Genomic DNA, 19,937 nt, shown 5'->3' with positions numbered 1-19,937 from the left:
CAGATGTGGTCATCGATGTAAACCATTCATATTTCTTCAGAGAACTGTATGACGTAAGACTCCGATGATGTGTGATTTCATTACCTGAAATGCAAAATAACACCCGTAGATTTATTATGGTTGCGTCTCCTCCGAGTCCTGGCCGCTGATTGGTCAGCTGTGCGCTCCGCCGCTCCAGGATCCTCTGGCGCAGAGAGCACCGAGCCGGATGGGGGGGCAGATGATGTGAAGCGATTCGGGCGGCCGGCTGCAGCTACGGGCGGACGGGCACTTTAAAAGCGGCTGACAACCTCGGCCCTGCTCTGTACCGTGTGTGTCGTCGCGGGAGCAGAGGTGCAAAAGCCCGGAGGCTGAGCGAAGCGGTGAGTGGATGTAAATAGAGATCTCGATGATGGCGTGCACTCCCCTCCCAGTGCGGCGGCGGGGAAGGTGCTGCTGGAGATTTACTGCGTGTGTTCTCATATCGACAGCTTCAATGAAAGCTCCACCTATGCATATGGTGGATTTCAAAATGATATAACGCTGTTTCTGGTATATCGGTGAGGGAGTTTATTTAGGTTGCAGCAAGAAACGAGGGGCTTGAATACTCCACCCATGACATCATCGACTTTCTCAAGTTCATTTTGTCCCCAGCTCGTGCTTTCATCTGTTGCATTTCATTTGTGAAGCAGTGGGTGCAGTTCAGAGTTGAAGGAAGAGGCCTGCCATTGCAGGGTAAGTTGATAACGGATGGTTTCTTCTCACAGGCCAATATATCTGTCAGTATCTAGATGTGATGAATCTCCAAAGCATGTTATTGATGTGAGGTGGTTTGGATATTTATGTTTCTGGGCGACCTTCAGGTCTTTAAATCTGTATACAAGGTGAGCAGACTGTAAACAGTTTGAGCATATTAGCATCATATTTAGATGTTATTCCTATAGAGATGATTTTGGTCCTGTGTGTCAGGAAGTTTAATAATTATTGTGCAAGTTCATCTGTAGGAGAGGATGTGTCTCGTGTTTTCCTTCATATATGACTATGCATTTACTGTAATTCAAGCAACAGTAGAGCACAGTTTATTGATGCAAAATGAATCTTTAAGTAGTCAGTTAGCATCTGTCCCGTGACATCTCATGAATGACCTCTGTTGTTGGAGAGCACAACAGATTTATTGAGGCACAGGTTTAAATCCCACTGTGTGTTGACTGTCCGGCAAACTGCTGTGTCATTTTCCTCGCGCTCTCCCTCTCTAATGGCCATCCTCTCTCCTCCCCACTCCACCCACATCCTCTCGCCCCACTTTGTTTAACTAATGGAGATCTGGCTGTATTGTCTAGGGGGAAAGAAAAGGATGTTCCAGTTTGTCTGCAACTCAGACATAATGTATGATAATATAAGAAGATAGAAGAAAGGGAAGTTGAAATATATATATACGTTGTTTGCTTATTACTCCTAATCTGTTTTGGGGGATGTGTCAGGATGTGTAATCCATCCTCTGAGTCATGCATCATATTTGATTTTCAGCCTCACTGGTTTTAGGTTTAAGCCAGTAACTGACAGGTGATAACTTGTATTGGCAGCTCTTTTGCTTGGGTATGAATGCATTTTTGGCATCTTATTTTGAAAGGTTTTCATAATGGCAAACGTGGAATCTTATGTTGAGCCTACAGAATGATTTTTCTTTCTTAAGGGTGTAGCAAAAACATTGGAGTTACAAGGTGTTTACGTGCTGATTGAGATAGCTGATGAGACTGTACCTGTTGACCCCGTGTTTGTGAGGCCTGCACCGTGAGTGCATATTCAGCACTAACAGGTTGTTGTGGTTGTCTGGCTCAGTGACAGAGTCACAACACGACACACACCTGGGGAGAGGGGAGTGGATAGGGGACCCGCATGAACAAAGTGCACCGCCTAGGGATTCTGCTGCCTCCAAAACGCTGCAAAAGATCTTGTCGTGTTCTTGTCGTGCTTTAAAATCTGCTGTGTTTGTGTTTTCCATGTTTCTGAGAAAAGCTCTGATGATGACTGCAGCATTGTATGAGGCGTGTGTGTGTGTGTTCATGATAGGGTAAGGGTGACAGGATGTTTATACATTGTGTTGCGTGCCTGGGCATGTTTTTCATCTGTTTCTGTGTTCAGTGGTTTACCAGTTTCCCACAGGGTTGTGATGTGGAAAATAATTCCCAGACAAATTAGATCATTTCAAAACAGAAATAACACAGATGCAACCCATACATGTGCCGTGTCTTCACACAAAGATCACAATGGTTGCCTGCTTCTGTCTCTGTTGTTTTCCATCTGTCTGTGTTCAGCATCACAGGGCTGATCCACCCAGAGATAAAAGAGACACGGTTAGCTAGTTAGCAGGAGCTGGCTGCCACTTACAGACCGCCTTACTGCTCAGCCCCGGCTTTCAACCTCAGTCCTGGATGAATACATCAAGGATCTGACTCACTCCCAATATCATGCAAATTTAGTCTAGATGTATGTCTTTGATGCAGGGGTGTTTGACTCTTCAACAGTGACACCTTATGATTAAAGGGTGCGTGAAGCCAGAAAATGATCTGCCCTATGATGTATCAATAAAGAGAGTGTCCAAGCTGCAGTCAGAGCGATATGGAGCAAGATGTCTCTTATCTGTTTTTGTTCTGTTTTGTAGGTTGTTACATCAGAGAAATCTAAATGAGTGACACAGCAATAAACGGCTGAACTTGATGATGTCTCACAATGAAGTCAGAGACTCCCAGAGATTAATCAGGCCAAATATTATAAAAAAAAAACATCAACAAACTTACATTGTCAACCATTACTTGATTACATATTGATTTCGTCTTTAAAATATGGCATTTTGTTATATGTTTGTTATGTACATTTATGCAAAAGGTTCAATGCTCTGAATAGACACACAGGGTGCCCTTTGATTAAATAACTGCAGCAATGAAGAAAACCGCACAAATGCATCTGTAGTTTGTGCCAGTAATGTTTTTGTAAGGGTCAATTGACTCGACCTACTATAAATGCTGAATATGCAAAATGCATTTCATTTACATATAATGCAATTGAGAATAATAAAAAAAGAAAAATCCTTTTTGTGGAACTGCTTTTCTTTTTAGTAAAAGGTACAATATTTATATTTGTTTTATGTTGAAGTAATCCAAAAGTATTCAGATTAGAACCTTTTTTTGTAATGGATAATGCTACTAGTTACAAAAATAGTAATTTGTATGCAGTAACTGACTACATTTCAAAGTGATCAACCTAACCTTGATTAAATTATATTATAGTATACTGTTATTTTAATAGTTTGTATCCTAAACATTTGCCAGCCATATAAATAAGTAGGCGTAAGAGAAGCTTGCAGACACAGGAAGGAGAAGTGTGACTGTACTCGGACTGACTCATTAAAGTGAGAAACACTTCCTTCCCTATCTCTTCATCTTTAGAAATCTAATAAAACAAATGTAATTATAGTTTAAAGGATCTGTGTCAAAATGTATTGTTTAATGATATGTGTTCATTTAAAAAAATGATATTAAAATATATGATAATCTCTTATACGCACATTGTGCAGCATATGAGGTGTAACATGACTCCTGACAGTGTGTCTCTTCTCTCCTCAGCTCTATCACCGCAGTGTATTTCCTGTCAGCCATGATGTCGGTACAAACTCCTCCTCTATCCCGCTCTGGCTCCTCCCCCTCTAATGTGGGAATGGCCAATCGCAGCGCCCCCTCCTCAGCTCCTCCCACCTCCCTCAGCCTTCGCTCATCATACAACCAGTTGCTTGGGCGAGACGTCATCAAGGAGTCCATGGAAACAGGGAGTTCGTCCACCTTGCCAAAGAGCCGTCAGAGGCACACGATGACGAGTGTGCGCAGCGCTATGGGGATAAGTGAAAATTTATCCTCTAAAAATCAACCTGTAACCAGAGGGAGGGGGCTCCCCACCAAGTCCTCCTCCAGTTCTGCACTCTACTCCTCATCGTCCTCGATGTTCAATACAACCAACCCCAAACTGGCCAAGAATGGGGCCAACATGCAGAGACGAGCTGAGAGTCAGCAGCAGGAGCTGAGCAGGGCCAATACAGAGGAAAAGATTCACAACGATCTCCTCAATAACCCCAGCTCTGACTGGCTGGAGTCGGGAAAAGACAATTCACAGCTGCCCCCGTTCCGTAGAAGGACCAAGAGCTTCTTGGACTATCATGGGAAGGGCTGGGATCTGGACCACAGTTGGGGAAACAAAGAGGACAACGAGGACAAGAAGGAGCAGCCTTCCCCAGAGAACAAGCAGCAGCCTTCCCCAGAGAAGGAGCAGGCCAGCCCTGTCAAGGAGAGGGAGAGCCAGAAGGAGGAGAAGCCCGGCAGCAAGCAGAACTTCCAGGAAGAGGTGGTGCCAGTGGTGGAGGAAGAGGAGGAAGAGGAGGAGGAGGATGAACCCACACCTGCACCAAGGCCGCCCCTGCTACCGGTGCTTTTGGAAGCTCCTCTCTCCCCCACGTCCTCCTCTTCCAACGACAGCCCAGAGTGGGTCCCAGACAACCACAACCTCCTCCAGAGCCGTGCTCCAGCCCAGGTCCGAGAGGAGCTGTATGCCCAGGTTCAGGTCAGTCCATGCAGTCCTGCAAAGCCCCCTCGGAGCTCCCAGCCTCGGGTCATCAAGGTTGAGCTGCACCCCAACAATGAGAACCAGTTCCTGCAACAGTACCCGCCTTCCTCCCCGAAGCAGGCCCGGGCTGCAGAGAGGAGCACCCCCACCAGGACCCGGGCGCCCCCTGCCCTGACAGACCCTGAAGCAGAGACTGCGCTCCCTAAAGTGGGTTTAAGAATGGATCTGACTCCTGAAAGTCCTTCAGAGGATGAAGACTCCAGCTGGACCACCCTGTCCCAGGAGACGCCCTCTCCTCAGACTCCACGGGAGACAGGTACGATGTGTGTGTGTGTGTGTGTGTTTTTCTTGTCATTTGATCTTACATTTTTCATTAGCAGTTCTGTGTCAGCTTTTATCACACTTTCTTTCCCTCGATGTATCTCTCCCTTCCTCTGCCTCCTGAAACAGGAAATGCCCGTTTTTAAGCAAGCAAGTAGCTCCAGTAACACTGCTGTAACCTTTAAGGCCCCTGTGAGCCACCTTAAGGTACAGAGAGCGATTGGGATGGACAGAGCGAGAGGATACCGCAGATAGAGGGTGTGAAAAAGGAAGGAAAAATGGGAAGAGAAAATAGCAGAACTGTGTTGAGGAAGCGGTGATTGCCAAGGACGGATGACAAAGCAGTAGTTTGAGAATATGAGCGTATGGAGGGTAACATAAGAAGGCAGACGGGGGGAAAACAGCAGAGAGAGGAAGGGAGAGATGCTGTTGCTCACTTGGTCTGACTACAGGGGATGAGCCACACAGTTTCTATGACAACAGATAGGGACAGGCTGACCATCGCTGAAACTGACCCTGTCCATCCCTGCCTGTGTGTGTGTACAGTCTTATGTATGTCACAATCAGGTGTTTCTGTAGAGCCCTCCTGTGTGCGAGCATACACACGTACATGTTTGTGTAACACTCTCAATGTGTGTTATGTGTCGTTGTTCTCCATTAGCAGATGTATGGAGCGAGGGGGACCTGCCCCCAGGCTGGCGGGAGATCTCAGACTCATCAGAGATCTATTTCTGGCACATCCCCACCGGCACCACGCAGTACCACCGACCTGTTGCCTCCAGCGACGAGCAGACCTCTCCTAGCAATGAGCCATACACTGAGCACGGCCCCCCACAGGAAGAACACGACTCCCCGAAGCCCCCCAACGAGGTGAGAGGAAAACATAACACACTCAGGGTTAAACATGAAATACCGAAGCCCTGATTTGTGAAACTGTTACGCTGGAAGTGAAATGCTTTCTGCAATCTTCTATGAATTTTTAACAATGGCACTGAAAACCATAATAATAAAATAACATATAGTATTATTTTAAAAGTGAAGCATGTAAGTTTAAGAAACATCTTAACTTACGATCCACTCGCTTGTTTTTTTATTTGTTTTCACATCAATTTACAGTATAAGCGAGCCATCCTCTTTAAATGTAGAAATATTCCATCCGTTGATGAACATTAAGAAAATTAGCCACTGTGAAGGTAGCAATGACTCATCCTGGGGTCCATACATTAACATTACATCATAATGTAAAATAAATTCAAGGCAAAAGAACACTGGATAACAAACAATAACACTACCAGCGGTAACAATAACAACAAAGATTACATTAGTGAAAATAATTGTTATTTCAAACATTTGTTTTGAAAACTGTAAGAATGAATTAAAGGACATGCAAACTATATTTAAGCTTAGGATCAACTCTATTTTTGTGTAGCTGTGGTCAGATGGAGACCACAATGATATCAAAGCTTGATACTATCTGCTAACTGGAAAATGTACGATATTCCAACATATTAGAAAGCTGTTGTTAATGTGACCACCATCCTCTCTGTTTCTCTAACGCCTCGTCATTCTGTCCATCTTATCTTTATCCCGCCTCTCTCTGCCACAGCGCCCCAGCAGTCTGATATCTGGCAGCTCGGTGGAGCCGGTGCCCTCCCCCTCTGGCTCCTCCCCCTCCTCCTGCTCCTCCACCCCCTACGATGATGTCATCTCATCTGGACCAAATCTCAACATCACCTCCTGCGCAGCCAGTGTGAGTCAGAGTCACATTAACCTGGGCGTACAATTCAGTACAGAAAATGATTCACAATGACAGATGATGAGATTCAACATGGGCAGCAATCACGTAACATATTGACCTGAACCCTTAGAATGCGAGTGAGATTGTGCACCTCATCTGCACCCACTACCAAACTTTAACGAAGCAGCCATGGGTGTTTTTAATAAACTCCTCCTTCAGATCAAATCCAATCAACTTCACATTCGTTCAGCACAATCTGAAGACACTGAAAATGAAAAGTAATTCAAATCTATTGTTTTCATGGAGCGCCTTTGTGTCGCAGCCATTTTGTGTAATTTGTCAGGAAGTTGGCATCCCACCAGTTCCCCCAGCACACATGGTTGTGTGAGGAACTGTTTGTTGTTGCTTGCAGCTTTAATCAAAATTGCTTCCCTCTCTGTAGAAGTTCAAATACATTGCTGTCATATATATTAATGGTTTAAGTTAACTCCATTTTAGCCTTTTAATCCATAACTGCTCCACAGTTGTACAATCACTATTAAAAACATAACAAAGGATTCTCTGACATTACATGATGATGGTAGCACCACATGTAGCTTTTTATAGCTTTTATTTCAGCTCTGGTTCATCTCAGTTGTACTTTGCATAAAAGTCTTACGTATGCATTATCCTCTAAAAGCCTAATGGTGTGACTGTATTTGATATATCTCTGCATTCACTGCTGCATTTATTAGATTGAAATGAGCCCACAGTGAATCTCAAGCAGGGCCAGTCTGAGGTGCATATTTAACAGAGATGAATATCACTTATACTAATTTAAAATGAGGATTAAGATCAAATAACTTGGTACAATGCATATTAATATCTGTCTCTTTGTTATTTTCTAAATTCCCTCACCAGTCTCTGTCACTAATGTCTCTCTCTCTGAATATCTGTTTGGCTCCAGGAGCTGAAGGACTATCCAGTCTATCCAGATCCCAGTCTGAAGGCGTTTCAAGGGGCTACCCTCCGCTATGCTTCACTTAATATCAAGTAATACACATGTCCTATAATATATCGATTTTGGTGTTTTAATTTTGAAAATATATATATATTTTGACTTTATGTTATGTCTGATGTCTCCCTGCAGCGCCCCAGCCCAGCTGGAGACAGTAGACCTCAACAACACCTTCTCCGATCCCGAGGCAATGGTAAAACCAACATTTGTATGAAATAACGTTGTGGCTGAGAACATTCTGCCTGGATGTTTAACCAGATAAATAAAAATATCAACTGTATTTGCTGAAGAAGTAGTTCCCTCTTTTAGATTGATTCATGATTTATTTTGCTCAACACAAATATGTGTGGTGACCAGATGGGACTACGAAATTGCAACTACACACAAGTGCTTCATACTTTCAGAATCGGTTTTATTTACCAAGTAGGTTTACACATATTAGGAATTTGCTTTGGTTTATGCTTTGGATTAAGATTCTTGTTTTTTACTCCACGCATTGTGCTATGAAGTACAAACATAAACCACAGTGCAAAGGTGAAAAGACATTTCAGATCTGTAGCACAAACTAAGTAATTGAAAGAGAGTCGAACATGAGGCGAGTTTATTCATTAGGCCATAGGGGAAAACAAGCTACAATAAAATAAGACAGAGCACATATTCTTCTGTTATTAAGTCCGTCTGTCCTTATTTGCTGAACCAAATATCATCATTTCAGCATATTATCTATTTATTAATGAAGGGAAGGCATCTTGCTTTGTTTTCCATGATGTAATACACCTGCTCTCAGTCCTCTCTCTTATCTGTTGCAGTGCCACTCAGTGGTTACTTTGTGAACTGAGCTATAGACATGTTTACAGCCAAACTGGTTTTTGTGAGTCTGGTTTGAAGAAACCTCTTTGATACTTATTGAATTTCACCATTATGCAAAGGACATATTTTAATAGTCCAATATTAAACAGTTAAAAGTTGTGTACTCACGGCATAAAATAAAGATGATATGCTCTATTTATATACAGTTAATGTTTAAATTGGACCTATCATGCTATATTTGAATAATATAGTGTAGGACCATACCTATATAAGGCATATTTATACTTTTTATTTTTCAAAATACCTAACAGATCATGCATTTTAGCCATTCCTCATTTCGCTCAATTTAACACTGCCTTTGCATGGGCTGATTCTGTGAGAACAGCACCATCTACAGGCCTGGCATATGTACTACAGCGTCTCCAGCGCTTTCGAACGGCAATGTCCGTGACTGTCTCCTCCTGATTGTTGGAGTTGGCCCAATAGCCGTAGCGCCACTTCTGTGACGTCACAGAAGTGTTCAAATCTGGATCAGTCTGTATCAGATCCGTTGCAGCCCCTTTTTTTAGAGATTTGGGTATGGAGGAAAATAGAGAGGGTTGTGTTTTCTGACACTTGGTGAGTTCCCTGGAACACCGGGAACACATATTCATGTATAAAAGACGTGCAAAAGTGCATTTTATATGACAGATTCCAAAAGAAAAGTACCATTTACGTTTTCTCACAAACTAATGTTGCGACAGGCAAATCTGAGATGTTTAATAAAAAGAATAAGTGGAAAATATAAGGTATAAGCCTATGTAGTTCTCAGAGGAACCCAGAAACACGGGGCATAAGTTTGGCAATTCAGATATGATCTAAGGATTTGTGAAAGTTTAATGATTTAAAAACAAGAGAGAGAGAGAGAGAGAGAGAGAGATAGATATAGATAGATAGAGACACACACACACACACACACACACACACACACACACACACACACACACACACACACACACACACACACACACACACACACAGTCTTTCATATTTGATGTCTTCCCCAATCAGCCTCTTTTAGTTCTTGCTCTCCTGCCATCATGTGGTGTTACAGTGGCTGTTAGTACATGCTGTACTGTACCTCTGCAAGCTAAATTAAACCTTTGTACATTTTTCCAGACTCTGCCCTGTTGTTTTTTTTCAGTTATGATGACAATAACTAATAACTAAGCACTTATATCTTGGACACTGACGTTGCTTAGTATTGATTATTACGTAATTTTAGGGGACTTCAAATAATGTGATTTATCATTTATTGTTGTTGTATTATTTGTATTCTGTCTAATTGTCTAACTAACCTTGATTCTTGCCCTCTTAGACTTTATTGTAGCAATGTCGCCCTGTTGTGAAATATCACAAATAATATCAGAAAGATCAGTGTTATGATACTGACAATATGATAGCCAGAACTGCTAAAAGATCTTTGATGAAATTGACAACTGAATCCTCCAACTGTGTGTGGTGCTCCTTCCAGTCGTTTCCGGTCCGCTCTCTGGGCTGGATGGAGATGGCAGAGCAGGACCTGTGTGATGGCAGGAGCAGTGTGGCCGTGCACCACTGTATCAGACAGCTGTCCTACTGCAGGAGAGACATACGGGACTCCGCCGGCGTCTGGGGGGAGGTCAGTGTTACTTACATTACACACTGTGTATGCCATAGCTCACTTTTTACTTTGTGCCTGAGTAAAACACCTTGAGACACACAGCCTCCGCAGTTTAAACGTCCATGTGTGTGAGTGGACTGTTTTTTTTTTTTTTTAAACCAAATGTAATAAGAAGTTTGCAAGTGCTGCCCTATATGTGGATTCAATTGAGATGGGTTGGTAGAAACCTCATTCATTTCAAGAGATTTAAAATGAAGATAAGGAATACAGTCCAGTTTGTCTCTCCTGATTCAAACCATATTGTGTTACATAAAAAAGAAAGGATAAGAGAAAAGTAAAAAAAAACAAATACAATTTGTGTAGCTGCGATATCTTTTTTTAAATGACTGGTTTCCTCACTGGCTTTTGGTGTTACAGGGTAAAGGGATGCTCCTGGTGCTTCAGGACCGCATGTTGACGCTCGTTGACCCTGATGATCACAGCTTGCTCCACTCTCAGCCAATCATTAGCATCCGTGTCTGGGGCGTGGGCCGGGACCACGACAGGTAGGTGGACATCACAATTATCCAACTTCTCTTTTGACACTTTGTTGTATTGATGTGCATTAGCCTACTATGGCCATTCTCGACACAAACTGATGCATTTTGGAAGCTGATTCAGGAGTGTTCCCTTATCTTCAGATCATTGAAATCAGCCTCATTATTATTTAATGCACATTTGCACAGACTGCATTCAAAAGTCACTTATGACGCTCATTGCTCCGTGTTTCCGTTCGAGGCCTTCAGTGAGCTGGCAATGTCCCACGATCTCAAACTTCCACTATTGAGCTGACAGTGTGCTGAAGCTAGCTCAGCCACTAATAGGGGGGCAAGCTAAGCCCTCATTGATATGGACCCCTCAGGGTTTCCGTGGAGCAACCACTTCAAACACTCAAAGCCGGCACAAATCTGGACACATTAGTGCTGATGTAATATTCATATGTGCATATAGTTAGTAATATGTATGAGGCGTGGAGGCGCATTTGCGTATGTGCATTATGATAACATGCACATACCCTGATGATGGTATAGAAATCTTTTCTCAATGATAAATGTTAAACAAGTCAGAGCGGGTTGGAGGTTTTTGACATGTGTAATCAGCTGTTAAGAGATTGGCTAAAATGAATTTTGATCTCTCTTCACTTGCCTTTACTCTTAGTTTTCTATCTAGCTCCTCCTGTCTCTGTTTCTTTCTACATTTCTCTTAATTAGTATTTCTCGTCGTCTTTTAATTTCTGCCACGGTCTCATTAACGCACAGAGGGTGGTTGTTGGATGCAGCCTCCCACTCTTCTTCTCTCCTTGCCTCAACAGCAACACTGCCACAACATTAGTGGTGTGTGTGTGCGTGTGTGTGAAATAGAGAAAGACGGTGAGAAAGAGAGTCCCTCCACCCTCCTCCGTCTCAGAGGATAGAGAGACTCCCTGGCTGTCTCTCTCAGCGGTAATGGATAAAGCGTGTAGTGAAGTGAAGAGGGGAGGTTCGGGCCAGTTCTCCCTCTTATCTCTTTTTCTCTCAATCTGTCTCTCTCTCCCTCTCTCACAGTGTTACATATTCCCATCTCTTCATCCTCTCCTCCCACCGCTACTTTAAAATCTGAAGCCTGCACTTTTCTGTTCGGCTTCAGGCCCATGATTTCGAATGTATTACAATTCCACTCTGGCTGGGAATGTGTGTAACTCAGAACATATCTGATGCTCTGAAACCTCTTTCCATATGTTCAGCAAATTGTTTTATGGTATCCTGTGTGTGTGTGTGTGTGTGTGTGTGTGTGTGTGTGTGTGTGTGTGTGTGTGTGTGTGTGTGTGTGTGTGTGTGTGTGTGTGTGTGTGTGTGTGTGTGTGTGTGTGTGTGTGTGTGTGTGTGTGTGTGTGTGTGTGTGTGTGTGTGTGTGTGTGTGTGTGTGTGTGTGTGTGTGTGTGTGTGTGTGTGTGTGTGTGTGTGTGTGTGTGTGTGTGTGTGTGGAGAATATATTTAGAGGTCAGAATAGCTTAGTCCTGCCACAAGAGTGCACTATACTCAAAGCCAGTGCATTCAGAGGGAAGACGGTATACAGTATGTAGGGTCCTGCCCAGGAGTACTTTCTTTCCGTAGATGTATTATTGGTTTAGGTTGATCCTTTATTATCAATTAAGGAGCATTTTACAGCTTACTATTCTTCAGTCATTTATGTGCTTTGGAAACGCCTTACTGTGGTTCAATGCGACATGCACAAAAAACAGGTTGATAAAAGAATTTTTAACAAGAGTATACAGAAACTTATTGTTAGAGAATGCATAATCTTCACTGCTAATTATTGTATGGGATAACATGTATAACACATTTGCTCATCTCCAATTACTTTTTTCATCAATAGATGCAAACTAAACTAGATTGTATATGCTCAGCATCTCAGAAAGCTTTACAGCATGTAATCGGATGTGAGCATTACATTATTGTATAATCAGTCTGCTTCCAGATGTGTAGGTGGTTTAGCTGATACACAAGAGACTCATCATTTGTCCGTGAAGGAAATGTAAAATAGTTTAGTTTGCTGCTATGTATTTCTAACTGTATTATTTAATATATGTTGGTTGAGTTGGCTCATGTTTGTATAGTTGAGTCATGATTTCTTTATTTATCAATTAAAAATACCTCTAAACCTGCTAATGCTGGTGCTGTGGTATGTCTTCAGCAGTGTTGGTGAGATGATGCTGTCCTCTTGGCCGATCCCAGTTTGTTCTCCTGATTTAGTGTTCTTCAGAAACAATCACAAGAATAGCCTTAAAAAAAGAACTTAATTGATCTGTAAAGTCCTTGACCTCAACTCCACACAACACCTTTGGAGAGGAACCGGTACATCGAGTTAACACCCCTGCATGTGTGCAAATCCCTGAAGCCATGTTAATGCATCGTGTGGAAAGATTTGTAGAGCGAAGGCTGTTATAGAAACACATGAATGCTCATGGTGTTGAAATGACATGATGAGATACTATCTAGTTTATGACTGGCTGCGTTTCCCCTCAGACTGGTGGTTATATAATCGACTGAAGCTAGTCGAGGCAGACGGAAGAAAGACACATCTGAATGATGTGAAGTGAGAATGTGACAGAGAACAGGAGAATGGGAGCACAGAGTTCAAACAATGAGCTTGAGAAAGGGCAGCAGGGAAAGTGAGACAGAGATGTTTTTAAATGCTTGCATGGAGGGCACTGCAAAGTGTCCTGTGGTTCTCTATCCATCCATCTGAGGAGTGTCCTCAATGCATCTCCCTCTCTCTCCTTGCCCGATTCAATATGAATGAGCGGGGAAGGACAAGGGGGGGGGGGGGGTTGGGGTTCGCTCCTTGATGAAGTCATAAGTCTATATTTGGAGCACTCAGCAAGTCCTAACCCTGTGTGTGTGTGTGTGTGTGTGTGTGTGTGTGTGTGTGTGTGTGTGTGTGTGTGTGTGTGTGTGTGTGTGTGTGTGTGTGTGTGTGTGTGTGTGTGTGTGTGTGTGTGTGTGTGTGTGTGTGTGTGTGTGTGTGTGTGTGTGTCACAGATGAGATCATAGGTCTATATCAGGAGCACTCTTGTGTGTGTGTGTGTGTGTGTGTGTGTGTGTGTGTGTGTGTGTGTGTGTGTGTGTGTGTGTGTGTGTGTGTGTGTGTGTGTGTGTGTGTGTGTGTGTGTGTGTGTGTGTGTGTGTGTGTGTGTGTGTGTGTGTGTGTGTGTGTGTGTGTGTGTGTGTGTGTGTGTGTGACGGAGAATGAGCAGGTGTGTCTGTGTTCTCCCCCACTTCTCCATCCCCTCGTTCTGTCTGTGATGCTCCTGCACTGTTTCCACTCTTTGTCTCCAGCGCTCTTTCTGCCTCCCTCTCGCGCCATTGGCTGCACGGCTTTGCCTCTTCTGCTCTCTTTGTTTGTCCCATCGTTGCACTTTAGTGGGGTGTAAGCCTCCCCTCTTATTTTTTCCCTCCCTCAGTCAGACGAGGGACTGAGAGACACAGATAGCAGCCTCTGAGGGAGAGGGGAAGATACTTCAGACAAACAGGGAGAGTGTGTGAGGGAAAAGAGAGAGTGGGGTCTCCTCAGAGCGGTGGAGAGCCAGTGAGGGAGGGAGCGGCAGTGCACGCTTCTCTGCTTACTCTGAGCAGGACTTAGCAGGAGGCTCTTCGGACCGGAGAGCAAAGGAAGCCGGCCGTAGGGAAAGATACGAAGAGAAAAGGTGTAGCCGAGGGAAGAGGAGAAGGAGGAGGAGGAGGAGAGAGAGAAGCAGGGGGAGGGGAAGAGGGGAAGAGGATAAGGAACCCCAGAGGAAGAGAGGAGGCAGAGGAGGAGATATTCACCCGGGGTGCCACGGCTCTAGCAATGTCACCGTGTTTTTGGAACTAACGAAGGAAGTAGTCGTCTGAAACTGGGCGAGCATGTCTGCCTGTGTGAGTACCCCCATCTCTTATTCATTCAGCCCTCCATCCCTCCACTTACAGTCATTCATTAACGCTCCTCTATTCCAACATCACCCCCCCCCCCACCTCTCGGACACAGCTCACAGCTCTCAGCACTACTTTTATTCATTAGCTTTCCCTTCATTTCCTGACTCATTTACTTCTTAGACTCCCGCTGTGTTTGACTCCAAGCTGTGTACTTTGTCTCTCCCTCTCTCCCTCTCTCTCTCTCTCTCTCTCTCTCTCTCTCTCTCTCTCTCTCTGGCTGGCTGGCTGTCAGGTGTAGGGAGGCTGGCTGCAGCTGGAGTTACTGAGACATGAGAAAGCAGATAAGAAAGAGAAGGCATAAGAGTGAAAGAAAGAAAGAGAGGAAGGGGAGATAAGCGAAGGGGGATTGAGGAAGACGGGATTAAAGAGTCTGGATGTGTGTGTCACCGCTGTTTGGAGCTGTTTGATATTGCTCTATTTTTTACATGTACATCTTGCGCTGCACTCTGAATTTGTTTAAGCGAGGATACACACCTAAGTGAAGGTGTGTGAGCGTGTAAAGACGTGATGAATGCCTTCCCTGAATGCATATGTGGAAATCCCCCCTCTTTAGTATCTCCCATAACAAGAAGAGGAGGATGAGGGATGAGCACGAAGATGCTAAGCGAAGAACAAACAGCCTGGGGGAAATGATTTACGACATTAGGGGGGCAGGTCCTGCTGGTTTTCGTGTCCTTGCCGTGTGACACTTATTAGGATTGACTCTTTAGTGTTTAAAAGCTGAGGACGTGTCCCGCTGTGATGTACGTCTTCAGCAGTGTCTCTGTGTCGCTGATATGTTTCCTGCTATTGAAGTAAACTGTTGTCCCCTTTCTCCACTAATACCTCATCAGCAAACACACACACACACAACGTACGACACAAACACACTGATTCCACATGTCATCCATATTCATTAGTGCTTTGCTTATTCCCTACAGCTCTCACTTATTTCCTTCCACTGCTGACCTTCTGTGGACAGCTGTGGCATGTAGAAAAGAGGAGGAGAGGATATCAAATAGGAGGAAGAGAGGAGAGAGGAGGAGGCAGGCACGCAAGCCTCAGGTATCATTAATATTTTAATCCTGAGCACACTAGCAATCTCCTCCGTTCATGTCAATGAAGAGAGTTCCTGCATCGTTGAATTAGCAACAGTCACTCTTCCAGTCATGTCGTCGCAGTTGAAGCGCAGCTTGTTTGCCGATGTCAAACCCCTTGTAACCTTAATTAACATGCGAGACCCCCCCTGAGGGCCCCCTGGGACGAGGCCTGAACACCTAGACCCACTCGATAGATGCCAGAGTGATTGATGGCCTTTCCTCCCCACTCCTGCACCGATTTGAGCCCAGTACAGACCTCTCTCTTTCCCTGCAAGTCATCGCTCCTCCACGTCAGCTCCTTCCATCTACCCACAATCCATCACTCCCACTTCTCCACACACAGTTGCACGCCTAATGTCAGGACATGTCCACCCAGCCTCCTCCCAGAAACCCTCATTTTCTCAAGTGTCATTATGGCTGGAGCTGGGTCCCCATTCCCTCTCCATACCGGAATCATTAGTCACACACACACACACACACACACACACACACACACACACACACACACACACACACACACACACACACACACACACACACACACACACACACACACATACCATGTATACATCACTTCAGGGGACATTACATTGACTTTCATGCATTTCCTGGAGACTTATCCTAACCTTAACCATAACCAACACATGCCTAACCTAACCAATACCAAGTCTTCACCCTAAAATTAATGATTCCCCTTATGTCCTCATAAGGGAGGTGAGTCCCCAAACGTGACTGTAAACAGATTTAGGTCCCCACAAGTATAGTAATGCTAGGACACACACACACACACACACACACACACACACACACACACTCACACACACACACTCAAAGACACTCCTTCCTCCTTCTTTCTTACGTTTTACTCTCTCTCGTCCTTCTCCTCCCTCTCTCTCTCACATTAGCATTGTAAGGCACACCTGCGGTAATCTCTGTCTTCCTGATGGATTATTCCTCCTGCTCCTCCTATAGATCCCCTCCCTTGTCCCACCAGCCAATAAATCTCCTCCCGATAAACCCTCTCTGGTTGCGGGCCGTGCGGGCGGCGGTGTGAGGTGATGCTGATGTTCACTGATCAAACAGGGCTCAGCGGGGCACAGGCAGTGTCTCTCTTCAGACAGTTCAGACCACAGACAGCAGATGTGCTCACAGACTGAACACATTTGAATACTCAACATGTTGGAGATATTTGGTTTCTGATTATGTTTTAGTCGGGCTGCTGTGGATGTGTGTAGTGGAGGCGGTACATTCATTTCTCCTTTGTTTCAAAATCAATATCTGACTTTACTCAAATGATCTGTTTTGACGGATAGTATTTAGACGTTTGCTTTTAAATATTTCTGTAGCTCAGGATCAGACTACTTTTACTCACACAAATGACAATGCTTTGCAAATAAAACTTAATTTTTTTGAGGTCAGCAAAAGGCATATAGGACAATATATACTATATACTAGAAATAATAATTGACCCAGACTGGCTGACAAAACCCACTCCTCTGATTCACACCTGGCGATTGAAGCGGGTATGTCGGGAATGATCCAAAGCTCTACAATAGTTCTAACTATCCTTGTGATGAGATTGTTTTCCCCATTCAAAAACCTATAATTTAACAATTCAAATAATAATTGATATGTACATAATGTGTATTCCATTTAATGGATGGGTTCGCCCAAATTACAAAGAGACGATTAAATAAAGCTATTGTTTTCACTCTCACTCATACAGAGCAGAATATCAGCTCAAAGTATTTTTCTAAATCCAAAGTTTAAAAATAATCCATTTACAAACGAAATTGAGAAAAGAATCGGTACATTTGTTCAGTTTGATATGCTTGAAAACGATGACTCAATCCAGTAAGGAAACTTTTTGTGGGTTAATTGAGTAACCCGTTAAAAAGTATGTATGAGCACATCACTGTAAGTAGAACAAGACAGAGACGGCTATACTCTGCATGAAACATAATGATTTATGGCACATCCAGCTAATTAGGTTACATGCGAACGATATGATCCCGACTACACTGAGAGGAGCGCAACGTTTCTCTTTACTAACTCGACACCAAATCCCTGCTCTCTCCCACTCCCTCTATCTCTTTCTCACACACACACACATTAGTAAGATCATGCATGGGGGCGTCATACTGAAGTGACATCTCACTGAAGCTCGGTCTCAGTTGAGAATAACGGCAGTTGTGTAAACACACACACACACACACACACACACACACACACACACACACACACACACACACACACACACACACACACACACACACACACACACACACACACACTGAGACACACTCCAGAGCAGTGTGATGTATAAATGATCAAGAGCAGAGAGAACAGCAGGACATCATCTTTCTCCCTCTCTCGCCCACCCAAATTCACTCGTTCTCCCCCTCATGCCTCATCCCACCAACCCCAAAAACACACACACACACACACACACACACACACACACACACACACACACACACACACACACACACACACACACACTCTCTGTCTTTCAATCTCGCCCGACCACCTACCACTGCCCTTAAATATGTAATGAAATACGATGAGTGATGACACGTGTGCTGCTCACCTCCTCAGATCGTGGCCCCTCCCTCTCTGCCACACCAAATGCTCTGAATTGGGTCACAAAGCTGCACAAACTGGTGTTGTGTGTGCGTTTCTTCCTTTTAGTGCGACCATTTTCCACAACCAGCTCTGTAAATCTCTGCGTTTTCTTAGAAATGATGCAAAGGCACCGAGGCAAACTAATCAAACTGATGCATTGCTTTTGGTGTAAACAACGTCAACTGTCTGCTCGAATCACGAAGGCAGTGCCGTGGGCTATGTGCGCTGTTTAATACACCGTAGACATCCGTTTTATTTTTTATTTCCACTTGATTTTGTCCTAGTTTTTTGCCGCCATGGGCAATATTGGTGATTGTGCGTGTATTTGTGCATGTCTTGAGAGTGTGTGTGTGTGTGTAGAGACAGGGAGTGTGTGTCGTGGTGGTGCCTCCTCCTCCTCCTTCATCGCTGCGCCCTCTCTGCCCCCGGCTGCTCATTGTTGCTGCTCATCTTGGAGCTGTAAACAAGTTTACGGTGTAGAGAGGTAATTACGTACAGACATTCTGCATTAGGCCTAATGGCTGTGGGCCATGACTAATTCACCAGGTCGCAGAGGGGCTTGCTCTGCTCTGCTGTCACACACACTTTAACTGCTCCACAGCATCTGTGTTTTACTGGTCTTGCTCTTAGTGACACACAAATTAACTCCCACATCTTGCTCCATAAACTCTTTTGGTCACTTTGCCATCTCAGTATAAAAGGTATAGTTTGGGGGAATATGGTTTTGCAAGTCCACTTTCTAGCCAAGAGATGAGGAGTGATGGGAAGATGGACAATATTCAGTCTCTGTGTTTTAAGAAATGAGCTAGAGCCAGTGGGAGATTACATTTGCTCAGCATAAAAACTGAAAGCAGCAAGGTGTCTCATTTCTTTCATTCACACAAACATGACATTTTATCTTGTGTGTGTTTAAAACCAGGACTCTCCGGACAGTTCTTTCAGGTCATTGTCATTTTTACAAACAATAAGAAACATGTGTGACGCGATACAGTTTATTCACCAGCTCAAGTCCTTTATATAGCCTGAAATTAGACACCTCCCCTGTATGGCTTTACTTCCTGTGCAACACATCACATGTTCTCATACTTTCAGTTCATATAAGAGAGAAACTTTGGAAATCAGAGAGGACGGAATCCTTTTTGGCATTTACTGTAATGCATAGAAAGTGGAAAGAAGTAGAGGTGATGAATGAGGTATGAGGAAATTGAATAAATATGAAGTTATAGTAGAAAAAATATGTAATATTAATAGAGCACTGACAGGTTTATTTATCAACTGTAAATGCTATCTTAGGCATACCTTTTTGAAAACCATGTGAAGAGGATCCTTAAAAGATGATGGTTTATGCTAAAGCAATACTCACCAATATATCTTCATGTTTTTAGGACTCAAATCAATAATGGATTGGCTTCAGAAATCCAGTATTAGTCTGGCTCTAATTATAATATTGGATATCTAGGCATGCTAATGACACAACTTGAAATACCAGTTAGTGGACACTAGCATTGCATCAATAGTGCAGCACTGTAAAACTAAGCCAATATCTGTCGGCAGCGCTCTAAAGTGTTTACTTTTCATCTCTGCTTTTTGGCAATCTGTGACTTTTATTGGGCCTTTTATCTCCATATTCTACATTCCATTA

The 19,937-nt window shown here is 43.7% G+C and overlaps 1 protein-coding gene across 3 annotated transcripts in view; it reads left to right on the top strand.

The window, feature by feature from the left end:
* Positions 1-107: 107 nt before the first annotated feature.
* The window catches only part of apbb2a (amyloid beta (A4) precursor protein-binding, family B, member 2a), a 38,046-nt gene continuing 18,216 nt past the window's right edge, over positions 108-19,937 (top strand). The window contains exons 1-8 of one of the 3 annotated variants that reach the window (XM_079667985.1): positions 108-362; positions 3,603-4,906; positions 5,576-5,781; positions 6,518-6,661; positions 7,596-7,681; positions 7,779-7,839; positions 9,970-10,116; positions 10,516-10,643. In XM_079667985.1, the coding sequence (XP_079524111.1) occupies positions 3,634-4,906; positions 5,576-5,781; positions 6,518-6,661; positions 7,596-7,681; positions 7,779-7,839; positions 9,970-10,116; positions 10,516-10,643 (2,045 nt within the window). In that variant the 5' untranslated portion in view covers positions 108-362; positions 3,603-3,633. Of the gene's footprint in view, positions 363-415; positions 715-3,602; positions 4,907-5,572; positions 5,782-6,517; positions 6,662-7,595; positions 7,682-7,778; positions 7,840-9,969; positions 10,117-10,515; positions 10,644-19,937 lie in introns of those variants that run through there. The other 2 variants (XM_079667983.1, XM_079667984.1) reach the window with 2 other exon arrangements.

The sequence above is a fragment of the Notothenia rossii genome, assembly GCF_949606895.1.
Source record: "Notothenia rossii genome assembly, chromosome: 3".
NCBI classification, from domain to species: Eukaryota; Metazoa; Chordata; class Actinopteri; order Perciformes; family Nototheniidae; genus Notothenia; species Notothenia rossii.
The sequence above is the reverse complement of the archived record's forward strand: the minus strand, read 5'-3'. Positions and strand labels throughout refer to the sequence as shown.